This window comes from Solanum verrucosum, unplaced genomic scaffold, assembly GCF_900185275.1.
Source record: "Solanum verrucosum unplaced genomic scaffold, falcon-dt-bn FXZP01000108.1, whole genome shotgun sequence".
Lineage (NCBI taxonomy): Eukaryota > Viridiplantae > Streptophyta > Magnoliopsida > Solanales > Solanaceae > Solanum > Solanum verrucosum.
Window position 1 is genome coordinate 3676769 of NW_026020274.1, and position 27737 is coordinate 3704505.

General features: G+C 34.5%; 2 protein-coding genes across 6 annotated transcripts in view; both read right to left on the reverse strand.

The window, feature by feature from the left end:
• The window catches only part of LOC125833919 (uncharacterized), a 234306-nt gene that overhangs the window by 36363 nt on the left and 170206 nt on the right, over positions 1-27737 (reverse strand). The gene's annotated exons all lie outside the window — the stretch shown is intronic.
• LOC125833905 (scarecrow-like protein 1) lies at positions 360-4136 on the reverse strand. 4 transcript variants are annotated; one of them, XM_049513060.1, is made up of 3 exons: positions 4016-4136; positions 3578-3660; positions 360-2412 (listed from the first exon to the last, which is right to left on the reverse strand). In XM_049513060.1, exon 3 carries the CDS (start codon positions 2272-2274, stop codon positions 583-585), a length of 1692 nt encoding a protein of 563 aa, XP_049369017.1. In that variant the 5' UTR covers positions 2275-2412; positions 3578-3660; positions 4016-4136; the 3' UTR covers positions 360-582. The 4 variants fall into 4 exon arrangements, with proteins under 4 accessions (XP_049369017.1, XP_049369018.1, XP_049369015.1 ...); XM_049513061.1 differs by having other exon boundaries at positions 360-2409; positions 4016-4117; XM_049513058.1 differs by having other exon boundaries at positions 3751-4089.

Here is a 27737-nt window from a genome sequence, read left to right on the forward strand (position 1 = left end):
GAGTATTAGCTTCAATTGAACAAACTCGACCTTCAAATATTTACAGACTGGAAAGATTGTGAATGTTCATCATGCTGCTTAAGCCATCACAAGAAATTACTCCTGATTTAGCAGAATCCCCATACACCTCCTTTACACAATAACTGTATCCTCAGTCCCAAATACATTAAAATCGACCATATAGATCTTCACTTCTCCATTTAAGCTCAAATTATAGACAGAAATAGAAGTGAAATAAATTAAACATATAAAAAAATAATAGTCAAATGGAAGAAAATCGCTGCAACTATCGGACTTACTAAGATCCTGCTCAATTATCTGGACAGAAAACTAAAATGAAGTATAAGAGAATAGCTAGCTGAAGTAGAAACTGACAATAGAGGACGAAAAAAAACAGTTTTATATACTAGTTTCACATCAACCTACATTAGCACAAAAGTTAATCTTATCTTGAATGGCATCAAAGTATACAATGCCATGCATTCTGATCATAAACACTGAAATATTATCACACAGTCTGTTTTCGCTACAAGTTGATCCAATGCACAGCATTGTTTGTTTCTGAGAGAGTATATGTTGTTTCTACCTCCAGGCTGAAGCAACAGTCAAGGTCTTGTCCTCCCACCCGAAATAGAGTGCACCTGCCTCCTCCTCTGCTTTGTACCTTTCGCTATATTGCTTGATAAGATTCCGGATTGAGTCATAGACATTTCGGCTAATTGGGGATGGAGTGAAACCAGCCATCATCATCCTAGCTCTCCACTTCCCTGCAACCTCATAACGCTCTATTCGCTCCAATCCTTCACAGGCAACAATGTTGATGATATCACGTGCAAGACATTGCCGTTCTACATTAACCCTCTCTTGGCTATCCCTTGAAAGAGTTGCATCGAGAGACTCGAATACGACACAATAGTAGTTGTAGACTTCTGCAAACCTTTGTAGAAATGGGGCGGTGTTAGTGTTCATGTCTTGCTCAACAACTGTTACCAGCTTTGGATTTAAGCTCTTCACCATCCGCAGAAGCTGGTCTCTTTGGTTTACCGTTGATACACTTTCATCAGGCATGTGATGAAGCTGGAACGCGAAGTTTACTAAAACAGCTTCACCAGGACGGCAGTTCAACATTGCTGGGGTGACTAATCCAGTGTTGGAAGACACTGCTTGGAACTCAAAAGAGATCTTAAGATCTTTGGCCAGCTCTGCAAGCCTGAGACCAATGACATTAAGGCCTCCAATAGCACGTTGGACAGATTCAGGGTCGTCTACCGCAGTTAGCCTCACATGGGGTGACCTACCAGGCATACTAGCCAATGTCTGCAATAAAGTGTAATATTGACTTCCTTGGTTAACGTCAAAATCTATGATGTGAACTCTTTTCTCATCTTTAAAAGCCTCTAGGATCGCACCATTAGCTGCCATAAAACCAAACCTAAAGTACGGACATACTTCAAAGAGGACTTGCATAGCAGAGAGTCTCTCCGAAGAGGTAGCTTCTTTGCATTTTAGAGCTTTATAAAGACCTCTGCCAGATGTAGCCATTCGAGCTGCAAGAGCTTCTACCATGTAAGCTGCAGTCCTTTCAAGAGGATCTCCCTGGATGGAGACCATCTGCCTCAGTTCATTAATCATAGATGAGGCTTGTTCAATATGTCCATCTTGAATAGCAGCAGCACAACTAAAAAGCATCTGCTTTGGAGTTTGAGGAGCAGATACAGATATTTCCTTGTAGCTACTACTGCTACTGATATTAGAATCTGCAGATGTAGACTCCTTGGGAGACTCCTGAAGTAACTCAGTTCGGATCTGGTTAATCCATTCATCATCTATGTCCATAGTCTCCCCACGAGCAAATACATCATCTCCTTCGATTTCGTTATCATCGAAAAGTACCCTTTCAAGTTCTTGAAGCTTCATTGTCACCCTTCCATCATTATATTCTGATGAATCTGGACTTTGATTGACAAAGTCTCCTGAATCATAACTAGCCTGATTGTAATCTCTTGATGGATGGAAAGAAGATGAATGTCTCTGGTGGAATGGATTCCCCAAGACATCTGTAGGTGATGTGTTTAAAAGTTCTTCTGAAGGTGAAGGTGATTCTAGCAAATACTTTGGATCGTAACTGTCTGTGCTGCTAGACTTGGTTGCATACATAATCCCACGTGCATTTTTGGAGTACATGGATGTTGACAAGCTAGAGTTATCGTTGTGACCATTTTGAAAATACAGCTTCCCATTTCCAATTGATCTTAGAGATCTAACTAAAGACATGGTTCGCTTGTTATTCTAATTCTCAAAATGAAGCTGCTTGAATGTTCCCTTACAAAAACTGCTCCTCGATTCAACCAGAAATTGGTACAGGATCCCCTGTAACTGAATGTCGTATTTGGGAGATACTGCTCTCTGCTGCTGAAACATCAAATAGACAAACACTCGGATTAGACAAAAGAAACCAGTAGTAGAAAATAATACTATATTAAAGACAACTATGTGAATAGAAGATAGATGCAATGTTGCTTCATACGATCCTTATGCACTGGATATCAAGTCGGGGGGGAAATAATTCAACATATGAGATAGAATGCAGCAGGTAACAGACGATTGAGCGTCAGAAATGATTTTAGTGAAAGAAAACGTACTCTCCTCTCTATAACTAATTCAAAATCCTTTTGAGTTTTTTCAGTTTCGGAAACCATATCTATGAGACCAATGGAATTAAAAATCTACTCATCAATGATAGCAAGTCATCTTGCAACCAACAGTAACTCCTAAAATCACAAACTGGAGTATACTTTGTGCAAAAACTCCTGCAAAACCAGGTCTTACTTTTGTGAAGTTAGAAGTTTTCCTTAGTTTATTACTCAAGCTCCTTCAACACTTGTAGAACATCGTCAAAATTAGATGTCCATCGTTCACAAATCACAGTAAAGAGAAAATCAAAGACGATATTTAATAATACCACTTCTTGTTTTTGACACAAGGTGTTAAAAAGTTGGAAGCAACAAGGGATTTAGCCCATTAGAGATTCAACAAAATACCAAAAAGAACATAAACCTCAACAAGAAAAAGCAACCATTGCACCCGAGGAAGTGATCTAGTGGTCAATGAAGTGAGTTGAGAACTAGAGACCAAAAAACTAGGTGAATACTTTCCTTCTGTCCTAGCCTTAGCCTTGGTGGACAGAGGAGTTACCTTGCGGCGGGAGGTGGCACATAACCAGTGGAATTAATCGAGGTGTGCACAAGCTGGCCTGGACACCATGTTTATCAAAAAACAAAAAAGAAGAACAACGCAAACATTCCAAAACCCTTTGATTTCTACAGATGTATCCTCCTCCTGAGTATGAACATGGTAATCACATAAAAACATACTGGAGAACTTTGAATTCTGAAGATCTATTAAGGGCAACAAACATGATCCATACACAAATTGTTCTTCACAAGTTTGTAAAACAGATAAAGAACTACACTTCAAAAGCAACCAATCACCAAATCCAGAACAAAAAACAAAGCAAAATCAGACAAAAACAGATAAAACAAGAACACAAAGTCAAAAGAAGCAAAACCAAATATACCTGTCAAGTTGAACTCAGAAAGAGAAGATCTTAAGATGTGTCACAGTAGAGAGAAAAATCAACAACTGCAATCTGCAAATTTCCTATGTGAACAGATAAAAGATAAAATTTCAAAATTAGCTTAGAAGAAAAGCAAACCCCTTTAGGGCTTTGACCAAAGTTAGATATATTACCCTTTTATGGTATATTTCCAATAAAAATATCTTCAGTAGGTACAAATCCAGCAAGCAAAAAGATTAAACAATTTCCATAAGATACAACAAAGAAACTTTCAAGTTTCAACTAACCAAAATTTAGATAAAACCCCACAAACAAAAATTTAGTCTTTATGTGCCAAAAATTCAACCTTTATGAAAAAAAATCAATCTTTCAAGACTTTAACAAAAATAATACAAATCAATCTTCTGGAATTCAAGAAAAAGGAATGAGAACACTTACACCCTTTTAGTTATATTTTATATACTTGTAAGGAAGCTTCCTAAAATCCCAAAAAAATTCAACCCCTTTTACTTTTTCTTGTTCTTGTTCTACTATATACTACTACAATTATTAGTACTAGTAATTCTGTGTTTTTATGTATAAATACCAACTTGTCTGACTCTACAAGAACCAAGTTGTTTGATCCATGCCTTTTTTTTTTTTTTTTTTTTTCAACTTGTCCCCACAAGACAAATCAATCTGCACCATTGGATTATAATCTTGTGGACTATGTTTCATTGTTACATGTGGGATGAGCATGGATAACGCGTGTACAAGATGATATTTTTTTTTTGTTGTTCATTTTTGGTTGTGGTTGGTGACGTTGGAGTGTATGTCATGAATTCAAGACATAGTCAAATTGTCCTTATGAGATAGGGGTAAAATAGTAAAACTACATACACATCACCCTTTCGGGGTCTTTTGTAGTATATGGTATGGTTTGTGACTCTCTTCGTTGACGATATTCATTACTTCTCGCAAGAATAGTTCATCGGTGGAGGAGTAGAAGTGTTGGTCCCTTTGATAAACTTGTTTGTGACTCAATGTGTTGTTACCTACTCCCTCTGTCCTTAATTCTTGTCCATTTTTAAATTGACACATTTATTAAGAAAAAATTTATAGCGAGTTTACCATTTTATTCCTATTAATTATGAAGTGAATGAATTAAAAACTTAAGATTTTCAAAAAGTTATATTTTTTAAAGTAATTAATTGAGAGTATAATAGGTAAAAAAGAAATTGTCCTTTCTTGATTTGTCAAAATTGACAAGTAATTAGTGACAACAAAAAAAGGAAAAATAGATAAGTAATTCGGGACAGAGGGAGTACTAAGCACCTACATCAAAAACTCAGTATGCAATTTGCACAAAATCTATTTTTCGAGAGTTTACGTATATAAGCCTTTAGTACAATGGTGATTGGTGTACTTTAATGTAATCGTAAGACTTCCATTCTTAAATAGAAAAAATAAGACGTTGTCCTCTCCTTACAATCAAGTAGATGGAGGGTGATTAAAAAAAAACAACACAAGTATAAAAGCTATAATTATAAACCAAGATTGAATCAATGGAAACATTGATTTATAAATTCCTCTTACACTTTTTTGTTAATAATTGATTGCTATATACTCTAATTTTAGTTCATAACTTTTAAATTAAATTTTATGTGTTATTTTTAAATTTTAACGGTAAATATCTCTTTTTTCTTTGAAACTTCAATCAAATATTGATCATGCATCCACTTAATTTGGTATAAACAAATACGTTAAACTAAAAGTAAATTTGTAAACTAAGAAAACAGAATTTCCCAAAAAATATTTGTATCATCTTTTAGAACAGTGGATAATTGTTTTTTCGGGGTAGTAACATTTTAAGACTAAATTACCCTTCAAGAGGTTTGTAAGGGTCCTTAAAAATAGAAATTGAAAAGGGCAAAATCGACATTTGATGGATTTAGTTGGGAAGTGGTTAAACTCGTGGTGGGGACTAATGCAAGATGTTGAAGGAAATTTCCTTTTCTCAACAACTGAATAACGATCTCTTTGAAAATTTTAGTAGCTCAATTAATTAATTATTTTTAATCAAAAAAAAATTTTAATTTTTTTTTTGGATGAAAGGACAATGATATACCCTCATAATTGGTGTTTGAACCAAAGTGTGAAATGAATATTTTGTGGTATTTTTACCCCACAAGAACATTCTAATTTTAAAGTATTATAAGTCATGGTCATCCATTTAGTTTACCTTATCCATAAAAAAAAGGGTTTCAAAGTGCATAAATTGACATATTTAAATTAATTAGAGAAAATAACAAAGGTCATTTCTTATACGTGTGATATTGTGATAATGGAGGAACCAAATGTCACACTCATATATAACTTGATAACTCTTAGCAATTGGATAACAAGTCAAGTCATGACTCCAGAAATAGGATATAAATGATATTTTGTCAAACGGATGAAACATGATGTTAGGGAGCAAAAACAGTATTTAGTGTACAAGAAATTGTCAAGAATTCACACGCGTTTAGAAGATGAAAGTAGCGAAAATAATGAGAATGGTTAGATAGATGTATTAGAAGACTAGATATAATTACGAATAAAGTATTCGGAACAAGGTGTATGAGAGTGATTTTCATGATGGATAAATAGATAAGATACGGAAAACGAAATTGAAATAGTTCGAACATGTAAAGAGGATGAGCTAGCACAAATGCTCTAGTGGAGTACTGCGAGAGATTGACAATGATTGTAGGACGTCCAAGGAGAGATAAAGATAGATTGAGAAAGAATTGGAAAGAGGTGATAAAACATGATATGACACATCTTTAGCTTATCGACGACAAGATCGTAATTAAAAAACATGAAAATAAAAAATTAGGATAAAAAATTAGTAGACGAGTATTTTCTCTCTTTCCTATGGGAGAGCTTGACTCTAGTTTAGAGCATTTTATTTGTTCCTTCTTATACTTATCAATTCTCACTACTAATCGTGTGATATTATTATCGTATTCTTCAATTTTATTTGTTGTTATAATTAATTTCTTTTATTTCTTTTATTTTGATTATTTTTACCTTTTAGCTGTCAGTATTCATTATCGATCTCTTTTTTAATATTTTCATTATAATTTTTTGCTCTGATATCTTTTACATTCATTTTGAATATGTCTTTTTTAGCTGAGGATCTTATATCTTAAATAACATCATTTCTTATAAGATAAAGATAAGATTCATATATATTTTATTTTTTTCTGAATTCTATTTAATTTGTGGAGATCATACTTTATATATTATTATTATTATATTATAATATACAAGAACTTATTTGTATTCAATGTATAAATTAAAAATAATAAATATATTACACATAAACTTTATTACTTAATTATAATTATTTATTACTTTATTTTATAAATTAATCATGATGAATTAGTATATACAGTTTTGTGCAAATATCATGCGTGTGAGCAAACATTTTCTCATGCTATATGATTGTATTGGCCACTTGTTTATGTGATAGATAGTGAATGCCCATAGTTTCTTCTTGCTAATTATTCCCTCCGTTCAATAATAGCTGTCCACTATTAATTTGACGCAAGAATTAAAAAGTATTCTCTCCATTCTTTTTTATATGTCGTCCTTACTATAAATAGTTGATCCATAATACTTGTCATTTCATAAAATCAATGCACAAATTATAATATTCTTCCTATTATACCATTAAATATTGATAGTTAATTAGTCTTGAAAATAGATATTTGACCAACCTAAGAAAACTAATATACTAATGTTCATGATAATTACTTCGTACATTGATTAATTACTCTCACTATTGCATTACTCTATAAAATCTGATTTTGAAAAATAAATCTCAACAAACAAATTAAAAAATAAAAGATGGATTTATTTATCATTTATTGAAAAGTTGACTTCAAAAAAATATTAAATAATGGTAGCATTGTAAGCTTACCTAATTTCTTAATGCACGTGAAATCTAAAAATTAAAGGTGACATATACTCCCTATATCCCTAATTACTTGTCCATTTTTGAATTGACACACCTAATAAGAAAACAATGATTGACATAGTGAGTTTACCATTTTACCCATATTAATTATGAAGTGGATGAATTAAAAATTTAAGTTTTCCAAGAAGTTCTACATTTTTCAAAGTAATTAATTGAGGGTATAAGAAGTAAATTTTTTTTGTCCTTTCTTGATTTGTAAAAATGGACAAGTACTCCCTCCGTCCACAATTGTTTGGCAGGTATACTAAAAATAGATGTCCAAGATTAATTGTCAATTTAAACAATCAAGAAATAATTAGTCACTTTTTTCCAATTCTGCCCTTAATGATTGTGTAGTTCAATTGAAAAGTTATGTGGACTTTTGGTATTCTTGATATAGTAGGGTTATATTAGTCAAATTACACATTGTATTAAATTTTCTTTGAGGGATGTGCATGACCTTACACTGACAAACAATTGTGGACAGAGGGAGTAATTATAGACAACTAAAAAAGGAAAGTGGACAAATAATTAGAGACAAAGGGAGTAGTAAATGATAGAGATAGTTTTATCAAATCACCCATATTAAATATAAGTCATCTAAACATTGGAAAATGAATAGTATTTAATAGCAAGGTAAAATAGACACAAAATAATAAATTATTCATTGATTTTATAAACTGGACAAGTATTATTAGACATCCAAAATAACACTTCCTCTGTTCAACAATAGTTGTCCACTATACTATTTTGGGATTTCAACAATACTTGTTAAGTTTATGAAATCAATAGATAATTTTACACTTAGTTCCTAATTTACCTTTATCATTAATCATATGCATTTTTCTATTACATTTTTCAAGACGTTGTATTTATTATATTCAAAGTGTGATATAATAAAATTATCCTTCTATTTATAGTTTCTTAAGAAGTGTGCAAAGTTAATAATAAACAAGAAATGTTAGACAGAAAGAGTATAATGAACAAGTAAAAATGGACGGAAGGAGTATTAGTTATGCCCCACAATTTGAACAATAGTTTCATTTTTCAGTTTTTCTGCCGTGCCAAAACATTCTCAATTATAAATAGGAATAAAGGAAAATACTTCTCCATCTTTATTTGAATTTTCTGTAACAGAAAATCTTTTCTATTTCATTGCTTAAATTCCTTTACATATATAATCATCAATAGGTTGTACTTTCTCAAACATGATCTATTGAAACTTCAACAACGATAATAACATATCCAATGAAATTTCACTAGGTAGAGTTTGAGGACTAAGGAAGATAGAATATATGCAAATTTTACCATTATATACCTCGTGAAAATAGAAAGGTTGTTTATGAAAGACCTTCAACTCAGGTGCATCAAACCAAAGTAAAAGAAGAAAATAATAAAGAAAAGAAGTGTAAAGTCTAAGAAAAAAGCAATAATAATATTGACATATTCGGTATAATTATTATACAATGAGGTCTGAAGAGGACGTAAGATAGAGAGAGTATTTTAGATAGACCCTCAATCACTAATCGGGATTAACTATATATATGAAATGAGACTACATGAAATTGCTATCAAGTTTTGTTCCTTTTGTCTGATCGAGCAAATGGTACATATATATAGTGGACTTTGCAATCATAATGTTGCAAAAATATACCTTATTCATATTAAATCTTTCATTAAATTATCGTATATGAACTTGTTTCTCATCATGAAATTATCTCAACTACTAGCTCCTGCTAAATGCTAAAAATACCTTTGGGATTGGTACAAATTACTCGTTCTGTTTCAATTTATATGAAATGAGTTCAAATACATAGATCAAAATAGTTAATTTTATCCAAAAAATTCTTGTATTATTATTATTATTCATATTATTCATATTATTATTATTAATATTATTCATATTATTATTATTATTATTGTTATTATTATTATTATTGTTATTATTATTATTATTATTGTTATTGTTATTGTTATTGTTATTGTTATTGTTATTGTTATTGTTATTGTTATTGTTATTGTTATTGTTCTTATTCTTCTTATTATTATTATTGTTATTATTATTACTATTGTTCTTATTATTATTGTTATTATTGTTATTGTTATTATTATTATTGTTATTATTCTTATTATTGTTCTTATTGTTATTATTGTTATTATTATTATTATTATTGTTATTATTGTTCTTATTATTATTATTGTTCTTATTATTATTATTGTTATTGTTATTATTATAATTGTTCTTATTATTAATATTGTTATTATTCTTATTATTGTTCTTATTGTTATTATTGTTATTATTATTATTATTGTTATTATTGTTATTGTTATTATTGTTCTTATTATTATTTTATTGTTATTATTATTATTGTTCTTATTATTATTTTTCTTTTATATATTTAAAAACTACACAAAAAATAGTACAAGTCAATTTAGCTAATGATTCAAAATTTAAAACAAAGTTTGAGAAAATTAGAATCAAAGAAAAAATCATTTGACTCTATAAATAGTAATACCTTCACCTAAAATGAAATGTCAGTAGATATTATTCTAAATTCATAAATTACGCATCTTTACCCGACAAAATAAGTTAAGAGACCATAAATAACTTTTACCACCACATATAATATATAAAATATATAGGTACAGCAAAAGATGAGAGAGTCAAGCCAACAGTTTTTTTTTTAAAATTTTTTTTTGGCAACCACAGAATTTAGAACATAGTTTGATAGTACTAATTATTTTATTCTTCAATCTTGAATTTGTTTTCTTTTTCAGCCAATCATAAGTTATTAATTACTCATATATCAACATGTCCTTGCTTAGGCAATAAACATAAAATATGATGATTAAATGAGGTATTAATAATATTAATTATCCAAGAAATGACAGGAGTAATGCTCTAATAATATTATCTATTTTTGGTATATTATTAAACTAATTAAGCCTATCACCCTTAACTGCAAGCATACATATCTCCCCGATAATTATGTGCATCTACATAAATCACCCTTGACGGCAAACAATTTGATTTAATATAAGCACGTTATATAAATACTTCTGATGAAAAACTATGAGAAAGAGAGAATGAGCATGAACATTATTTATGATATCATTAATTACTAGGGCAATTTCAACAGGAGATATATTCAAGAGGTTATTTATTAGATTATGTTTGGCTAAGGTTATAAGTTGGTCGAATTGTATCATTCAATTTATACATATTTAGAAATGTCACGATCCAAATTGAGTCATGAGTGGCACCCACACTTCACCTCCTAAGTGGGTGGACCAAGAAATCTAAACCCCAATATATAACAATAATTTAACTACGACTAACAACAATAACGCGGAAGCTCCAAAACTTATTAAAGTAACCAATCAAATAAACCTCTAAAGTCTATTACATATTATCCCCAAAATCTGAAAGTCATCACATCAAGGACATCTGTTTTTAACATATCAAGTCTAAAAGTATTAGAGACCCCAAAATAAGTAAATAAGATGGTCCATGTCCGAAATTCAAGGACATCACGCCATAACTGAGAGAATCCAGCACGAGCTAGAAGGAATAGCTCACCCTGAAATCTGATGTGCTGGAGACTGGCTAGAGCTGAGGGCGAGTCGAAGTCGATGGTACACTTGCTGCACTCCACAAAAGAAAAACGAAGAAAACACAAGTAGGGATCAGTACAAGGAACACGTACTGAGTAGGTATCATCGGCCAACCCAAAATAGAAACTAATATACAATGAATAATAGTATAAAGTCAACTATAGGCACTTAGCAGGTGATAAGAAACCACAACATGAACAAGTAACCGTTGAAGCAAGTACGTAATCAATCACAATATCAAGCACACACACGAGGACTCATGCCTCTACATCACATCGTTTGGGAAATGCATTCATTGAGATTGAGTACATTAAGTTAATTCAATATCTTTTTCCTTTAAGGTTACCGTGTCGGAACGTGACACTCCGATCCAATTACACCGTGTCGAAACGTGACACTCCGATCCAATAATACCGTGTCGAAATGTGACACTCCGATCCAAAAATACCGTGTCGGAACGTGACACTCCGATCCAAAAATACTGTGTCGGAACGTGACACTCCGATCCAAAAATACCGTGTCGGAACGTGACACTCCGATCCAATAATTTTATTATTTTATCATTTATTATCACTACTTTTCAGTTCATTAATAATATTACATCAAGCCCTCTTTATTCAAGGCATAACTTCAATAGAGAGGTTTTCAGATTATAAATCTCACGGTCTCAGGATTTTAGACCAATCACAAACCACACAACCAAGCCACATAATCACACAGTCAAGTACATAGAGAACTTCACAATATCATTCAATGCATATCAATCGCTATTAAGAGTTTATCTATCAAATAGAACAAACCATAACCTATCTCCACCGAAGAACCGAAGTGAAAAAGCTACTTCTCCAATACCTTTCCTTTCCTCAATGCCTCTGAACCCTTCCAATCTATCAATTATATGTGCATAATTCGTAAGTTAACGAGTCTATAAACACTCAAACTATAATCAATTTTCTAAAGTTCAAGCCTAAGGATTTTCTAAATTCTTTCAATTAGCATAATCTTTAATGAAATTTAAAATAATATGAGATACCTAATATTTAAATACATATCTCAATACATCAAAATATAATTTATAATAAGATAAAGACATTTGAATGTTTAAAAGTTCAAGCCACTGGTTACGAAACCAGTGGCAATGAACACCTCTACCTATACACCCACACTTAATACTCCAATTCTTTACATGATTAATGTTCTGGCCTAACTTTTCTCTCAGCATTCATCTAACATCAAATACTATACAAATGCACACTTCCACTTTATAATATAATAATAATAATAATAATAATAATAATAATAATAATAATAATAATAATAATAGTAAATAATTAAAGTTGAGGCCACTGGTTACGAAACCAGTGGCAGACGAACTGACATCGATCCAAACCCAATTCAATTACAATGCCCAGAACCAAATTTGATAAACAATAATAGTACAACCTTAGTTGCTCCTCATTAATGTTTGGTCTCCACCTTCCAATCACAATGCACCATTAACATTCAATTGACATCCTTATATAGCCATAGTGTTTTACAATATAATAATCATATGACAATACAATAAGATAAGGACCACCAAATTACAAGTAACTCGATTCAGAGAACTAAGTAGATAAGCCAAAGCATACCAAATTTGTCAGTTTGAGTTTACACTTCCATTTACATCATACGAATAATAATAATACTATATTCAAGCAACCATTAACATTGGCAGGGAATAGATTTCAATTGAAATTTGTTTACCTGCGATAGATCTTGTCGTTCTCTCCTCTAAGGGTTTGTGCCGCAATCAGTTTGTGTTATGACTAAAGATTAATAAACTCCTTAACTTATTTTCCTATATAGGTCAGACTTAGGGTATTAAAATCAATTATGGACTTGATCCATTAACCATCAACTAATATAAATTAATTATTTCATAAATATTCTCCAACTAATAAATTATTAAAAGTACCCCATTAATTCTATAATTGTAGTTATGAATAGTCCAAAATATCCATTTAGAATCTATCGGAAAGTATTTTTTGAAATAAAAAGCTCTAGTACTCAAAACGACCAAATGGGTCGTTACAGTAAATGCTTAAAATATTTTTAGTTCGTAACAAATGCATCGCAACTTGCTACTCTGTATGAATCTTATACATTTGCTTATGACTAATACAACTGCCAGTACACAATAATGTTTGTCCTTCACATTTATTTAATGGGATAAATTCATTGTCTATTTCACTATAACAAAATAATTTTTAGCGATAATAAATAAATAAATATATATATATATATATATATATATTATTATTAAAGAGTGATAAAACCTTTATTGATATTCGTTAATTGCCATTACCTATTGGATCCAATGTTGCTATAGGCTTTAGAGACATTTACAAAGAGTGTTAAATGTTGCTAAAAGAATATCTTTAGTGAAAATTAAACTATTGTCATTAATTAATTGCCGTTAAAGATCATTTTTTACGTATTCCCTCCATTTCATATTATTTGAATTGTCGAGGTGTTTCACACCCTTTATGTAACGACCGGTTCCCGTTGTTATAGAAAAACCAACGGGGAAAAATTTTGGGCCGGAAAACTTTTTTGTAGTAACTTGGAATTTTCCAACCTAGGCCAGATTTGGACGAAATCAGAGTCAGTGAGGTCTAGGAAAATCTGGTAACAATTGGGTGATCTAATTATGAATTTGATCACATGAGTAGATAGCTAAGACGTTTAGGAACCCGTACGACTTTATGGAATTGAATTCCGGCGAGTAGAACTCCTGAAATCGATCTTACCGTAAGAGGGTAGTTTCTGAGTGTCTTGGGACGAACGTGTGTTGTGAAATGGAGGTTTCGAAATTTGTTAATTAGCTCTCTATTTTGTGCAAGCCGCTACAGAGGGATTTTGTGCCGCCAGGGCGGGGATGCTGTAGCGGGGTGGGTACCGCTGTGGCGGGACAACCGCGACTTAATTAAGTTGGAAATAAACCCCAAAAACATTTTATTTTGCACTTTTCGACTTTGAGAGCTAGGAGATGACCCCAGACGAGTTCTTGACCGTTTTTCACCATTCTTGAGGCTAAAGGTAAGGTTTTAACTCCCCAAATCAATTTTTTGATTCGTAGAACGTAATCTAATGGGTAATTATCAATGGGGGATGGTTTTGATCTGGAATTTATAGGGAAAACATCCCTAATTTGGACATTGGGATCATGGGTTTGATCTAAGGTTGATTAGATGTTGGTAATTCGTGTAATTAAATATTATTTATTGATTCCCGTATTATATTAATTGTTTGTAAACCAAGAACAAGCGGAACAAATCCAAAAAGGGAAGAATTAAGTTTCTTAGGGGATTCAAGCTTTGTTTGAGGTAGGTGATGGCTGTGATTTCATGATTGTGAGATATAATTTCGTTCTTGCTTCATTATAATACGTGTATGTATGCAAATGTTGCACTATTGATCACACTACTTGTAAATGAGGAAATATGAATGATAAATGTCATGGATCATGACTTGATTGTATGATTTGAGAATATACTTGTGATTGTGATTGTGGCTTGTAGAATGAGGGTGTTGCATTTCGACACACTAACTTAGATCGATTGCCATATTTCGGCATAATTATGGGATCGGGTGCCACATTTCGGCATAAACATTGGAGCGGGTGCCACGTACTGGTACGCTAACAGTTTGGATTTGGGTTCCATGAGAGTACCATTGACTTGACATAATTGTATATCTTGAGAATTATGAAATGCTCCGTTGTTCGTAAATGATGTTGATATTGTATATTTCGGTGTTTGCATGTTTATTATGTTGTAATAACTGATATATGTTGCACTTAGTGGGATAGCCCTGTGATCCTACCACTACACTGTGGTTGTGTACTGATACTGCACTTGCTCTTTTTTTGTTGAGTATAGGGCATCTTCATGTAACGACTCGGAAAATGATAGGTTAAGCAAGAGCCTATGACTTTGTGTTGACTTTATAATGAGGTTCTATGAGGGTTTTTATGTAATTTCATTTTAATTGTGTTACATCCGACAATTTAAAATGAATATGAAGTAGCTTGAAATTGGAAGTAGTCACTTTTGGAAAAAGTTCAGAACCTGGAAATTTGGTTAAGTGTGGGAAATCAGTGAGTTTTTGGCCAACTTTGAGCAGTCATAACTCCTAGCTCAGGTTGATCCAGGAGTAGTTCCAGTTATGTTTGGAAAGCCCTTGAAATGATCTTTCCAACGCCACCGAGTTTGCTCGATTTCGAGTTCGTATGAGCGAGTTATGCCCTTTGAAAGTTGGGCAGTGAGCAAGGAGTCCGTCCGGAAATTTAAGGGCATTTTGGTCTTTTCACAAATCTTTTCTTTTGTGGTTATATTATTGTGTTAGGCTGATTGTGGATCATTTTTGTTCCATTTTAAAAGAGTAAGAGTTAGGGTCCTTGAGTGAAGAAGAGAAGAAGATGGGAAGAAGAAGAAGAAGAAGTTGGAGCTAGGATTGAAGATTTTGAGTTACTTCTTCTTCAATTCTCGTGGGTTTTCAACTTAGAGGTATGGGGATTCTTTATCCTTGATTATTCTTCCTTTCAAGGAGCTCAATTCAAATGATTCAAAGTTCTTCCAAAAACACAAAAATCCTAATTTCGATTCTAAGCATGGGTTCTTGCATTAAATGATTTTTTTTTTGATGATTTACGTTATTAATGGTGTCTATTGATGGTTTTAAGAAAGAAATTTCCTTGAACCCATGTCTTGGCAAGTTTCCTAAAGTTGGCTTATGAAGTGGGTTTATTATTTATGATTGAATGATGATAGAAGTATGCTTGGATTGAGTTGAATAGTTGACTTCTATTATTATCTATGCTTATCTATTGTGAATTGTTGGAGAGTCGAGGAATGGTGATTGTGGCTTGGGAAAAAGGGTAAGTGGACCTAACTTCATTGTTAAGGTAGAATTGATATAGAATTGTGATAGATTGATGTGTGATCCACTTATGGTGGAGGTGTTTACTTATTGAATGTATTGTATTTATGGCCTTGGAGGCATTATATGAGGAATTGAAGTGTTGACATGATATTATATATGTGAATGTGATGTGAAGGACTTGAATGAGAATCAAATGAAGTAAAGGCAATCATGTTGTGAATATAAAGGTGTTCATGTGATCTCAAGGTGATCTTGGTTAAAGTGTTATTGTATTGTGATTGAAAGTGTGTCCTCTATTATTGTTCATATGTGATGATGATGGAATGTGAAGGATCTTTATAATGTGATGTGTGTCTTGACTTAGTAGACTTAGGTGTCTCTTCTTGATACATTAGAAGCTTTGTTGAATATGAATCGATAGGATATGGCATTCCTTTCGGATGTAAGTGACGAAACCTGTTTTTGAGCTGGATAGTGTTTGGTATTTTAGGCATATATCTTGCTCTAGAACTTAGTTTGCAGTGAATAAATATGATTTGGAAAGCTAACTCGTATACCTACAACTTTTATGTTTATGTAAAATTCTAATTTAACTGTTATGGATACGAAATATGGGACGTAACATAGGGCAAGTTCTGCCCAGATTCCGAGAATTGAAATCCTGCATGACCAGCGGTTAGTGTCTTGACTATATCTTTTTGTACAAAATATATTTTGCGGTGATCCTTGTTTGTTTGCAACCCTAAGAGATGTATCTACATCTTTCATGAAGGTTATAAAGTCTAGTTCTGCCATTTTCCTTTTCAAATCTAAGATGCAACATGAGGTACTAGGCTGGCCAGATTCCCTGTTTTGGGAGTATAGTTGTATTTGTACATGCTAGGCTTACTTATGATGATGATCCTATTTTACGTCATCATTACTGAGCTAATAGAAGTTAAATAAGTTATGTAATTGTATTTCTAAGGTTGATATACTCGTGAACAAGTTGAGGTATGTGGGTTTGATTGTGGAAACCTTCCTTTCCACAAGTCCAACCATTTATCCTCTATTTCTACTTCAAGTTTATGGGTCCTTATGATTATTTATGAACTCTTGAATTATGGAATTACTACTACACATCCTATTATGGTCTATTTTGCATATTATCATGAAATGGAATTATTATGTGATGTTTATGGTTTTCATGCTTCCATGATCAAATTATGAAGGTTGATATATATGTATGTTGTTGGTGGGCTGATTTATATGGATTTTGGAATTGGTTGCCTAGTACGGGGGGTAGTAGGCCCGTATAACCATATCGAGGGGTTGGTACCTTGGTTGCCTAGTACGGGGGTAGTAGGCCCGTATAACCATATTGAGGGGTTGGTACCTTGGTTGCCTAGTACGGGGGGTAGTAGGCCCGTATAACCATATCGAGGGGTTTGTACCTTGGTCCCTAGCTCGGGAGGTGGTAGGCCCGGGTAACCACATTGAGGGGTTTGTACCTCTTTCGCCTCTCCAAGGGGGTGGTAGGCCTTGGAAATACTATATTGATGGTCACTCACCACACATGTACTACGCCCCACTAAATATGATTTATTTTATGTAAGCATCATTATACATATCATCTCATTAATATGCTATCTATCGAGTATGATTATGCACTTTGCCTATAAATTCCTTATCTAAGGTAATCTTGGGGAACACTTAAGTGTGCTTGAAGAGGATTGTGTGGGCGATCACTTCTTCTCTCACTCAAGTGTGTCTTAAGGTTATATTAGGTAGAGGTCCTATGGTAATAAAATGACATGTGTCCTTCTAAAGTTAAGCATGGGTTGTATATGGATTTATGTTAAGTATATGTATGGTTGGCTATGGTCTTATATGTTAATGTTGACTTGTATTATGTCTCTTATACTTGTAACGGAAAGGTTTTATCAAAGGATATGAAAGCATACATTTCTTGTAAATGTCCGTTGTGCATATTTTCTTGCATGGTCTCCATACTTAGTACTTAATTGTGCTAACCCCTTTCTTTCACTTTTTGACTAAAGTGTAGGGATTTGGAGATGGTGATATGTCATGGCTACTTGATAGGTTTTTAAGAGTTGAAGATGAAGACTTGGTGAGTCCTCATAGATTCGAGGGCAATAACCAACATGTTCCTTTTTTTATGTCTCTCTAGTATTTGCTTAAGTTTTGAGTGGGATTAGTCCCAATGTTATATTCAGGTATTAGATGGTTTTGAGACATATTGTATAAAGTCTAGAAAGTCTTCCGCTTGCTATTTATTGAAAGTATCTTCGTGTGTGAAGAAAGTTTTTAATTCCTTATGGTTTTGGTGTCTATGCGATGAATGAATGCTAAGAGGCTTGTATTAGACCTCTTCGAGGTCGAGTACGCCGGTTACGACTAGGGGGTGCTCCCGGGTCGTGACACTTCAGGAGGCTATTGACAGACCTCGCTTAGAAGATCAGTGACCGTTTCGAACTCAAGGGTGAGCCAGTTCTTCCGGGCTGCCATGAGTTCTCTTTCTATTTATGTCCATATTTCGGACTTATACTAGTTCTTTAGATTTCTTATGTTAGTTTGGGGTTGTACCCCTTCTTGTTTAGACTTATGGTTGAACCTTAGATGTTTTGGTACATTGATTTTCAGGTTGTGGGTGTTATTTTCGCAATGTTAGTTTTGGTTGTTAGTCTTTTGTTGGAGTTTATGGGAACTCCCTATCTTTTCCTTTTCATTTAAACTTACTTTAGTATTTTGATTAATTTGGTTAGCTAATTAGTATGAATGGTTCTCCCACTGGGGGTTAGTGTGGGTGCCAATCACGATGGTCTGGGTCGTGAAAAAGTTGGTATCAGAGCCCAGGTTCATTGATCTCGATGTACCAAAACGAGTCTAGTAGAGTCTTGCGGAACGGTATAAAGACGTTTGTACTTTTCTTCGAGAGGCTATAGGATTTTAGGAAATCTCTTTGTTTTCTCTTGTCTCCTTTCGTGCTATAACTTGATTCCAATTGGTATCTGGCGATTTAAAGTGGTATCTAACCTTCTTTACTCTTCTGTCAGCAAATGGTTAACACTAGGTTCAATGGCGTCAGGTCCATAGCTCCCGTCAATGCTCCAGCTAAGAAATTTGCAGCGAGAAGTCGCGATCGAGGCAGGGGTAGAGGCCGAGGAAGGGTGGCTCCTAATAGGGATGGAGCAACGATTGAAAATGCTCCCAGGAATGAGGCTCTTCTTGCGCATCATGAGGAGGTAGAAAAGAATATCGAGGTTGAGAATGAGGAGAATGTTGGACAAGAGGAAGAGGCGTAGGCTGAGACTAATGTATTCCTCTCAAAGACCCAGTGTTAGCTCAACAGATCATGTCGTTCTTAAAAGGATTGGTTGGTCCTGGAGTGTTTCCCTCTGTTCAAGCCACTCAAGCTCCCGTCAATCCCCTTATTGCTATCACTGTCCCCAAGGTGGGTGGAAATGTATGTAATAATTCTTTCTTCCGTCATTTGTTGGGTCCTGTTATGACTGGTAATGAGCATGAGATGTTAACCAAGTTCTTGAAGTTGAAACCGCCTGTGTTCCATGGTTATGAGAGTGAGAATGCATATGAGTTTATCCTAGATTGCAATGAGAGACTTCAGAAGTTGGGAATTATTCATCAACATAGGGTTGAGTTTGTGGTTTTTCTGCTTCAAGGTGAGGCTAAGCAGTGGTGGAGAGTTTATGTGGAATGCAGATCTTCAGTTTTACCCCCACTTACTTGACCCAGTTTCATGCTCTATTTTTAGAAAAGTATGTGCCTCGGAATTTGAGGGATCGTAAGAAGGATGAGTCAATGGCTTTGGAGCAAGGTGGTATGTATGTGGCTGCTTATGAGGCCAAGTTGCATGCCTTATCTAGATATGCTACTCAATTGGTGACTATTGAGGAGGAGAAGATCCGTTTATTTATTAAGGGACTGAAATCTGATTTGCAGGTATTATCTGTTCATATAACCTCTGCAAGAAAAAGCTTCAATGAGGTAACAGATTTTGTTAAGACGGTAGTGGGGTGAGGCGAGACGGTCAGGCTAAGGTATTGGCTAAGAAAACCAAAATTCAGGCAACTTTCAGGGATCTTACTCCAGAGGTTCAGGGAGGCCAACACTTACAGCCCGACCAATTCAGTCTGTTATGCTCGCCTCTACAAGTAATTACTCGGTAACTCAACCTCATAATTTGATTCAGGATAGCCAGGGAGTTGTGCATTTGGTGGGCAGCAGGCCATCTTTTGATCGTACATGTTACAACTGTGGAGAACCTGGGAATATGAGGAGAGATTGTCCCCACTCACGTGTGATGAATTCCGTGCAGCAGTAGTCTAGAGCAGTGGTACCCGCGGGAAATGGAAATAATGGTCGAGGGCGTCCACAAGATGGGCGAGGAGGAAATCAGTGAGGCCGCGGAGGTAGGGGAAATGGTAACGCAGGCAGGGGTACAGTGCAACCAGACAGGGAAGTCTCCCATCACGATGATATGGATCAGTGTTATGCCTTTCCGGGCAAGATCGAGGCAGAGGCGTCTGACGCAGTGATCAAATGTATCATTCTTGTCTGTGACTGAATGACTAATGTGTTATTTGATCCGGGTTCTACTTATTCTTATGTGTCAGTGTGATTGCCTTTGAATTTGATATGAATTGTGATATACTTGATGCCCCCATCCATGTTTCTACCCAAGTTGGAGAGTTTGTCATAGTCACCCATGTCAATCGTGTTTGTCCTATTTTGTTTATGGGTTTCTAGACTTGGGTCGATTTGGTGATTTTAGATATGACTGACTTTGATATAATCTTAGGCATGACTTGGTTGTCTCCCTATTACATTGTGCTTAATTATAATACTAAGTCTGTAACTCTAGAAATTCCGGGAAGGGAAAAATTAGAGTGGGAAGGGGTGTACAAGCCTAAGCAAACTAAGATAATATCCTCCATCCGGGCTAGAAAAGTGGTAGGGCAGGGTTTTGGCTTATTTGGCTCATATTCGAGATGTTGAGGTTGAGTCTCCATCTATTGAGTCTATCTTGTGGTGTCAGAATTTAGAGAAGTGTTTCCTACTGATTTGCCTGGTATGCCTCCGGATAGAGATATAGATTTCTACATTGATTTAGAACCTGGTACTCGTCCCATTTTCATCTTTTCCTAACGCATGACTCCGACAAAATTAAGAGAGCGTAAGGCTCAAATCCAAGAACTTCTTCATAAAGGATTTATTCGTCTTAGAGCTTCCCCATGGGGTGCTACAATTTTGTTTGTTAAGAAAAAAAGATTCTATTATGGGAATGTGTATAGATTATCGACAATTGAATAGGGTCACCATTCAAAACAAGTACCCATTACCTCGAATAAATGATCTTTTGACCAATTTCAAGGTGCATCAATTTTCTCTAAGATTGATCTAAGGTCTAGTTACCATCAGTATAGATTAAGCCTGAGGATGTGCCCAAGACGGCGTTTAGAACCCGTTATGGGCACTATGAGTTTCTAGTTATGTATTTTGGTTTGACTAATGCGCCTGCAGCTTTCATGAGTTTGACGAATGGGTGTTCAAAACCGTTCTTGATTCATTTGTTATAGTATTTATTGATGATATTTTGGTCTATTCGATAAGTGAGGAAGAGCATGCCGACCATCTTCGTATTGTTTTGGGTGTTCTTGGGAAATAAAGGTTGTATGCAAAATTTTCTATGTACGAATTTTGGTTGACTTCGGTTGCATGTTTGGGGCATGTAGTTTCAAAAGAAGGGACAATGGTAGATCTCCAAAAGATTGAGGTGGTTAAAAATTGGGTTCGACCTAGCTCTATGACGGAAGCTCAGAGTTTGTGGGGCTTGCTAGCTATTATCATCGATTTGTGAAAAATTTTGCTTTTATTGCCACTCACTTGACTAATTTGACCAAAAAAGAGATACCATTTGAATAGACCGAAATGTGAGGAGAGCTTCCAAAAGCTCAAGACTCTTTTGACCACCGCACCCATTCTAGCATTACCGGTTGAAGGTAAGGATTTTATTGTTTATTGTGATGCTTCACATTCTGGTTTGGGTGCTGTGTTGATGCAGGATAAGAGTGTTATAGCTTATGCATCACATCAATTGAAGGTGTATGAGAGGAATTACCCAACACATGATTTAGAGTTGGCAGCGGTAGTGTTCGCTCTTAAGATCTGGCGGCATTATCTCTATGGTGTTAAGTGTGAGGTGTTTACTAATCATCCTAGTTTGCAACATGTGTTCACTCAAAAGGATTTGAACTTGAGACAACGAAGGTAGATGGAGTTACTCAAGAATTATGACGTGACCATCCAATACCATCCAGGTAAGGCTAATGTAATGGCAGACGCTTTGAGTCGAAAAACTGTGAGTATGGGTAGTCAAGCTTGCTTGAGTGTAACCAAGCGACCTTTGGCTAAGGAAATTCAGACCTTGGAGTCTAAGTTCATGCTATTGGGCATCTCAGAAAAAGCGGGGTGTTAGCTAGCATTGAAGTTAGGGTCACGTTTATTGAAGAAATTACGGCCAAACAATTTGAGGATGAAAATTTGAATGAACTTAAGAAGAAGACTGCGATTAGTAAGGCACATGAGACCACTCTTGATGCAAAAGGTGTGCTCAGTTTTAAAGCAAGGATTTGTGATCCTCGAGTTGATGACTTGGCTGACAGAATCTCATGGTTCGCGATATTCCATTCATCGGAGTGTGACCGAGATGTACCGAGATTTGAAGTAAATTTATTGGTGGCCGGGCATGAAGAAAGACAAAGCGGAGTTTGTGGCTAAGTGTCAAAATTGCCAACAAGTAAAGTATGAACACCAAAGGCCTGCAGGTTTGATTCAGAGAATGCCAATTCCAGAATGGAAGTGGGAAAGGATAGCCATGGATTTTTGGTAGGTCTTCCCAAGACTTTGGGGAAGTTTGATTTTATTTGGGTAGTGGTTGACAGATTGACTAAGTCAGACCATTTTATTTCGGTCAGAATAATTATAATGCTGAACAATAGGCTAGGTTTATGTGAAAGATATTGTGAGGTTGCATGGGGTGCCCCTTTCTATCATCTCAGACCGTGGTACACAGTTTATCTCCAAGTTTTGGAGGAAATTACATGATGAATTGGGCACACAACTCACTTTTAGTACCGCTTTTCATCCTCAGACGGACGGGCGGGAAGAGAGGACTATTCAAGTGTTAGAAGACATGTTGAGGACATGTGTGATTGATTTTGGAGGGCATTTGGATAAGTTCTTACCTTGTGTGAGTTCTCCTATAATAATAGTTATCACTCCAGCATTGATATGACACCATTTGAGGCACTTTATGGGAGGGGATGTAGATCACCCATAGAATGGTTCGAGACTGGAGATGTGAAACCTTTGGGGGTTGATTTAGTGAAGGATGCTCAAGATAAGGTGAGGAGTATTCAAGCTAAGCTTTTTAGCAGCCCATAGTAGGCAGAAGAAGTATGGAGACCATAAGGTAAGAGACATGACATTTCAGACTGTGAGAATGTTCTTCTTAAGGTATCACTAGGGGTGTGTATCGGTCGGTTCGGTTTTAAGTATTATCGGTTTTTGGTTTTTGAATATGCTAAACCGATAAGCAAACCAATAGGATATTTGTTATCGGTTTTAGGTCTTTAACGTTCAATTTTCGATTTGATCAATAAGAAAATGATTTCAAAACAAATATATGACTTATCCAATAATTTGATGTGATACACATACATCAAAATAATCATCACAAATGGGACAACAAGGACCAATATGTTGTATTTTGGTCATCACAACAAAGTCTTGGTCAATTTTTTATCACCATAATATATAAAACAAGGTCCCCTTTATGCAATAAAGAGAATCAAATAAAACCAAGTCATAGATCAAAGTCAAAACAGTAGCAAATGAGGCCATGCTTATGGTAAATCATATATAAAGAAAAGACCCAACTAAATGAAGTTCTTACTTATTATTTTTAAAAAAAAAACACAATCTGAATTTTGTTAATCAAATTGCACATATTTACAATCGTGTAAAAGTTAATATTAGTCAATTATAAACTAACTAAAGTAAATAAGTAATATTAAAAAGTAGAACCTAAAGGTTAAATAACTAAAAGTAGAGAGGAGAGTTAACTGTTAAGTAGTGTTAATTATTGCGTAGGGTTTTTATATTTTTAGTCTAATGTACTACTAATTATACTAATATTTTTGTTTAATATAATATATATTTGTATAACTAAAAATTAAAATAGTAAATAATTATATTCTTATTGGGTTATTGGTTAACCCAATAACACAATATGAAAAACCAATAAGGAACTGATAACCCAATAATTTTTTTTTTGTAAAACCATTAAATAACCGTTAACCCAATAACTATAAATCAATAACACTTTTATCGATTCGGTTTATCGGTCGGTTCGATTTTTGCACACCCTTAGGTATCACCCATGAAAACGGTGAAGAGATTTGGCAAGAAGGTAAGCTAAGTCCGCGATACATTGGTCCCTTTGAGGTTATTTAGATTGACTTACCTCCTAACCTATCGGGAGTTCATCCGATATTTCATGTGTCAATGTTGAAGAGATATCATGGTGATGGGGATTACAACATCAAATGGGACTCAATTGTGTTAGCCAAAGACCTCCAATATGAGAAGGAACCGATTGCAATTCATGATCGTGATGTGCGTAAGCTGAGGACCAAGGAGATTAAGTCCGTAAAAGTTCAATGGAAGCATCGTCCAGTTGAGGAAGCTACTTGGGAAACCGAGAAGGACATGCGAGACAAGTATCCCCAATTGTTCGTCGATTAGGTACTACTCCATTCTTTCTTTAGCCTATTTTTCCTAAGTTGTCACTTGGGGACGAGTGATGGGTAAATTGATATCTATTGTAACGACCGGTTCCCGTCGTTATACAAAAGCCAACGGGAAAAAAAATTTGGGCCGGAAAACTTTTTCGTAGTAACTTGGAATTTCCCAACCTAGTCCAGATTTGGACGAAGTTAGAATCAATAAGGTCTAGGGAAATCTGGTAACAATTGGGTGATCTAATTATGAATTTGATTTACATTAGTAGATAGCTAAGACGTTAAAGAAACCCATACAACTTTACGAAATTGAATTCGGGCGAGTAGAACTCCCGAAATCGATCTTAGCGTGGGAGGGTAGTTTTCTGAGTGTCTTGGGACGAAGGTGTGTTATGAAATGGAGATTTGGAAATTCGTTAATTAGCTCTCTGTTTTGTGCAAGCCGCTACGATGAGATTTTGTGCCGCCAGGGCGGGGCCATTGTAGCGGTGTGGGTACCGCTGTGGCAGGACAGACGTGACATAAGTCGAAAATAAACCCCAAAAACATTTATTCTGTACTTTTCGACTTTGAGAGCTAGGAGACGACCCCAGACGATTTCTTGACAGTTTTTCACCATTCTTGAGGCTAAAGGTAAGGTTTTAACTCCCCATATCCATTTTTTGATCCGTAGAACATAATCTAATGGGTAATTATCGATGGGGGACGGTTTTGATCTGGAATTTTATGGCCGGAAACAACCATAATGGGACATTGAGATCATGAGTTTGATCTAGAATTGATAGGATTGTTGGTAATTCAGGTAATTAGTTATTGTTTATTGATTCCCGTATTATATTAATTGTTTGTAGACCAAGAACAACCAGAAACGAATCCGGAAAGGGAAGAATCAAGTTTCTTAGGGACTCAAGCTTTGTTTGAGGTAGATGATGGTTGTGATTTCATGATTGTGTGATATATGTTCGTTCTTGCTTCACTATAATATGTATATCTATGCGAATGTTGCACTATTGATCACACAACTTGTAAATGAGGATAGATGAATGATGAATGCCATGGATCATGATTTGATTGTATAATTTGAAATATACTTGTGATTGTGATTGTGGCTTGTTGAATAGATCAGGTGTTGCGTTCTGACACACTAACTTGGATCGGTTGCCACATTCTGGCATAATTATGGGATCCGTTGCCACGTTCTAGCATAAAATTGATCAGATACCATTACCGTACCTAATACGTTTGGGTTCCATGAGAAGACCATTGACTTGACATGAGTTGTATATTCTTGAGAATTGTGAAATGGCCCGTTGTTCGTAAATGATGTTGATATTGTTATATGTTCGTGTATGCATGTTTATTATGTTGTAATAACTGATATATGTTGCACTTAGTGGATAGCCGCGTGATCCTACCAGTACACTGTGGTTGTGTACTGTACTGCACTTGCTCTTTCTTTGTTGAGTATAGGGCATCTCAGGAGGCTATTGACAGACCTCGCTTAGAAGATCAGTGACCGTTTCAAACTCAAGGGTGAGCCAGTTCTTGAGCTGTCATGAGTTCTCTTTTGTTTATGTCCACATTTCGGACTTTACTAGTTCTTTAGTTTCTTTGTTAGTTTGGGTTGTACCCCTTCTTGTTTAGACTTATGGTTGAACCTTAGATGTTTGGTACATTGACTTTCGGTTCTAGGGTCAATTTTTCCGCATGTTAGTTTTGGTTGTTGACTTTTGTTGGAGTTTATGGGAACTCCCTATATTTTCCTTAGCATTTAAACCTATTTTATTTTTGATTAAGTTGGTTAGCTAATTGGTTGATGGTTTTCCCACCGGGGGTTAGTGTGGTGCCAATCACGATGGTCTAGGTCGTGACACTTTAAGAAAAAAAGATTAGACATAATTAGGCTTAACTTTCCATTTTACCTTATTAATTATTATCCAAATTATGATTAAAATAAACTAAACATTAATTAATAACTAATTCCATTTACTAACTAATGAAGGGTAAAATTGGAAAACATTCTAAAAAGTAGTCTTGAAAATTGAACAATTAAATTAATTTGAAAAATAAAAAATGTCTCAACAATTCAATTAATATGAAATGGAGGATAGTGTTTATGCCATGGACATTCAACCTTCCACATATGCTTTAAAAGGTAGTTTAATTATTACACATGCTTATAAAAAAGTGACTTTAAACCATGTTTTTTTATAACTTTTTATTTAAATATTCTTATTTTACAAAATCAGAAAGACTATTTTCAATAAAAAAAATTGCTTAAAAGGTAGTTTAGCTTTAGTTTATTACACACACTTTATTTGACTATATTAACACTTACATATACTTTAAGTTTTCACAATTTTTTACACATTTGATTAAAATGTCGTGCATGTCATAGCATCCAACCTTATAAGGTAGATTCGTCTCTGATTATATAGAGTAAAATATATCAAATATAATTACTAATAATAAATACGTAACACTTACTTGCTAATTACATAAAATTTCGTATTTATTTATTAACTTATTTATTAATCAGCTAATCTTAATTGACTCTTAAAGCTTATACGACTTTTTTGCTCCCATTTTTTTCAATAAAGTTATTGCAAATTTAAGGTAGGGCTACCTAACATTTGTTGTTTAATTTCTCCAAAGTTTTGTCGAAAAAGTATAACCATAATGGAAAGTCATTTTCATTGTTCACATGGATAAGTAGATATGTCATTTTCTCTAATCTATCCACTCAACAACCCAAGTGGGTGGTTGAGACTCATTCTCCCTATCAATAATATTGCAGTATACACGGCTTCCC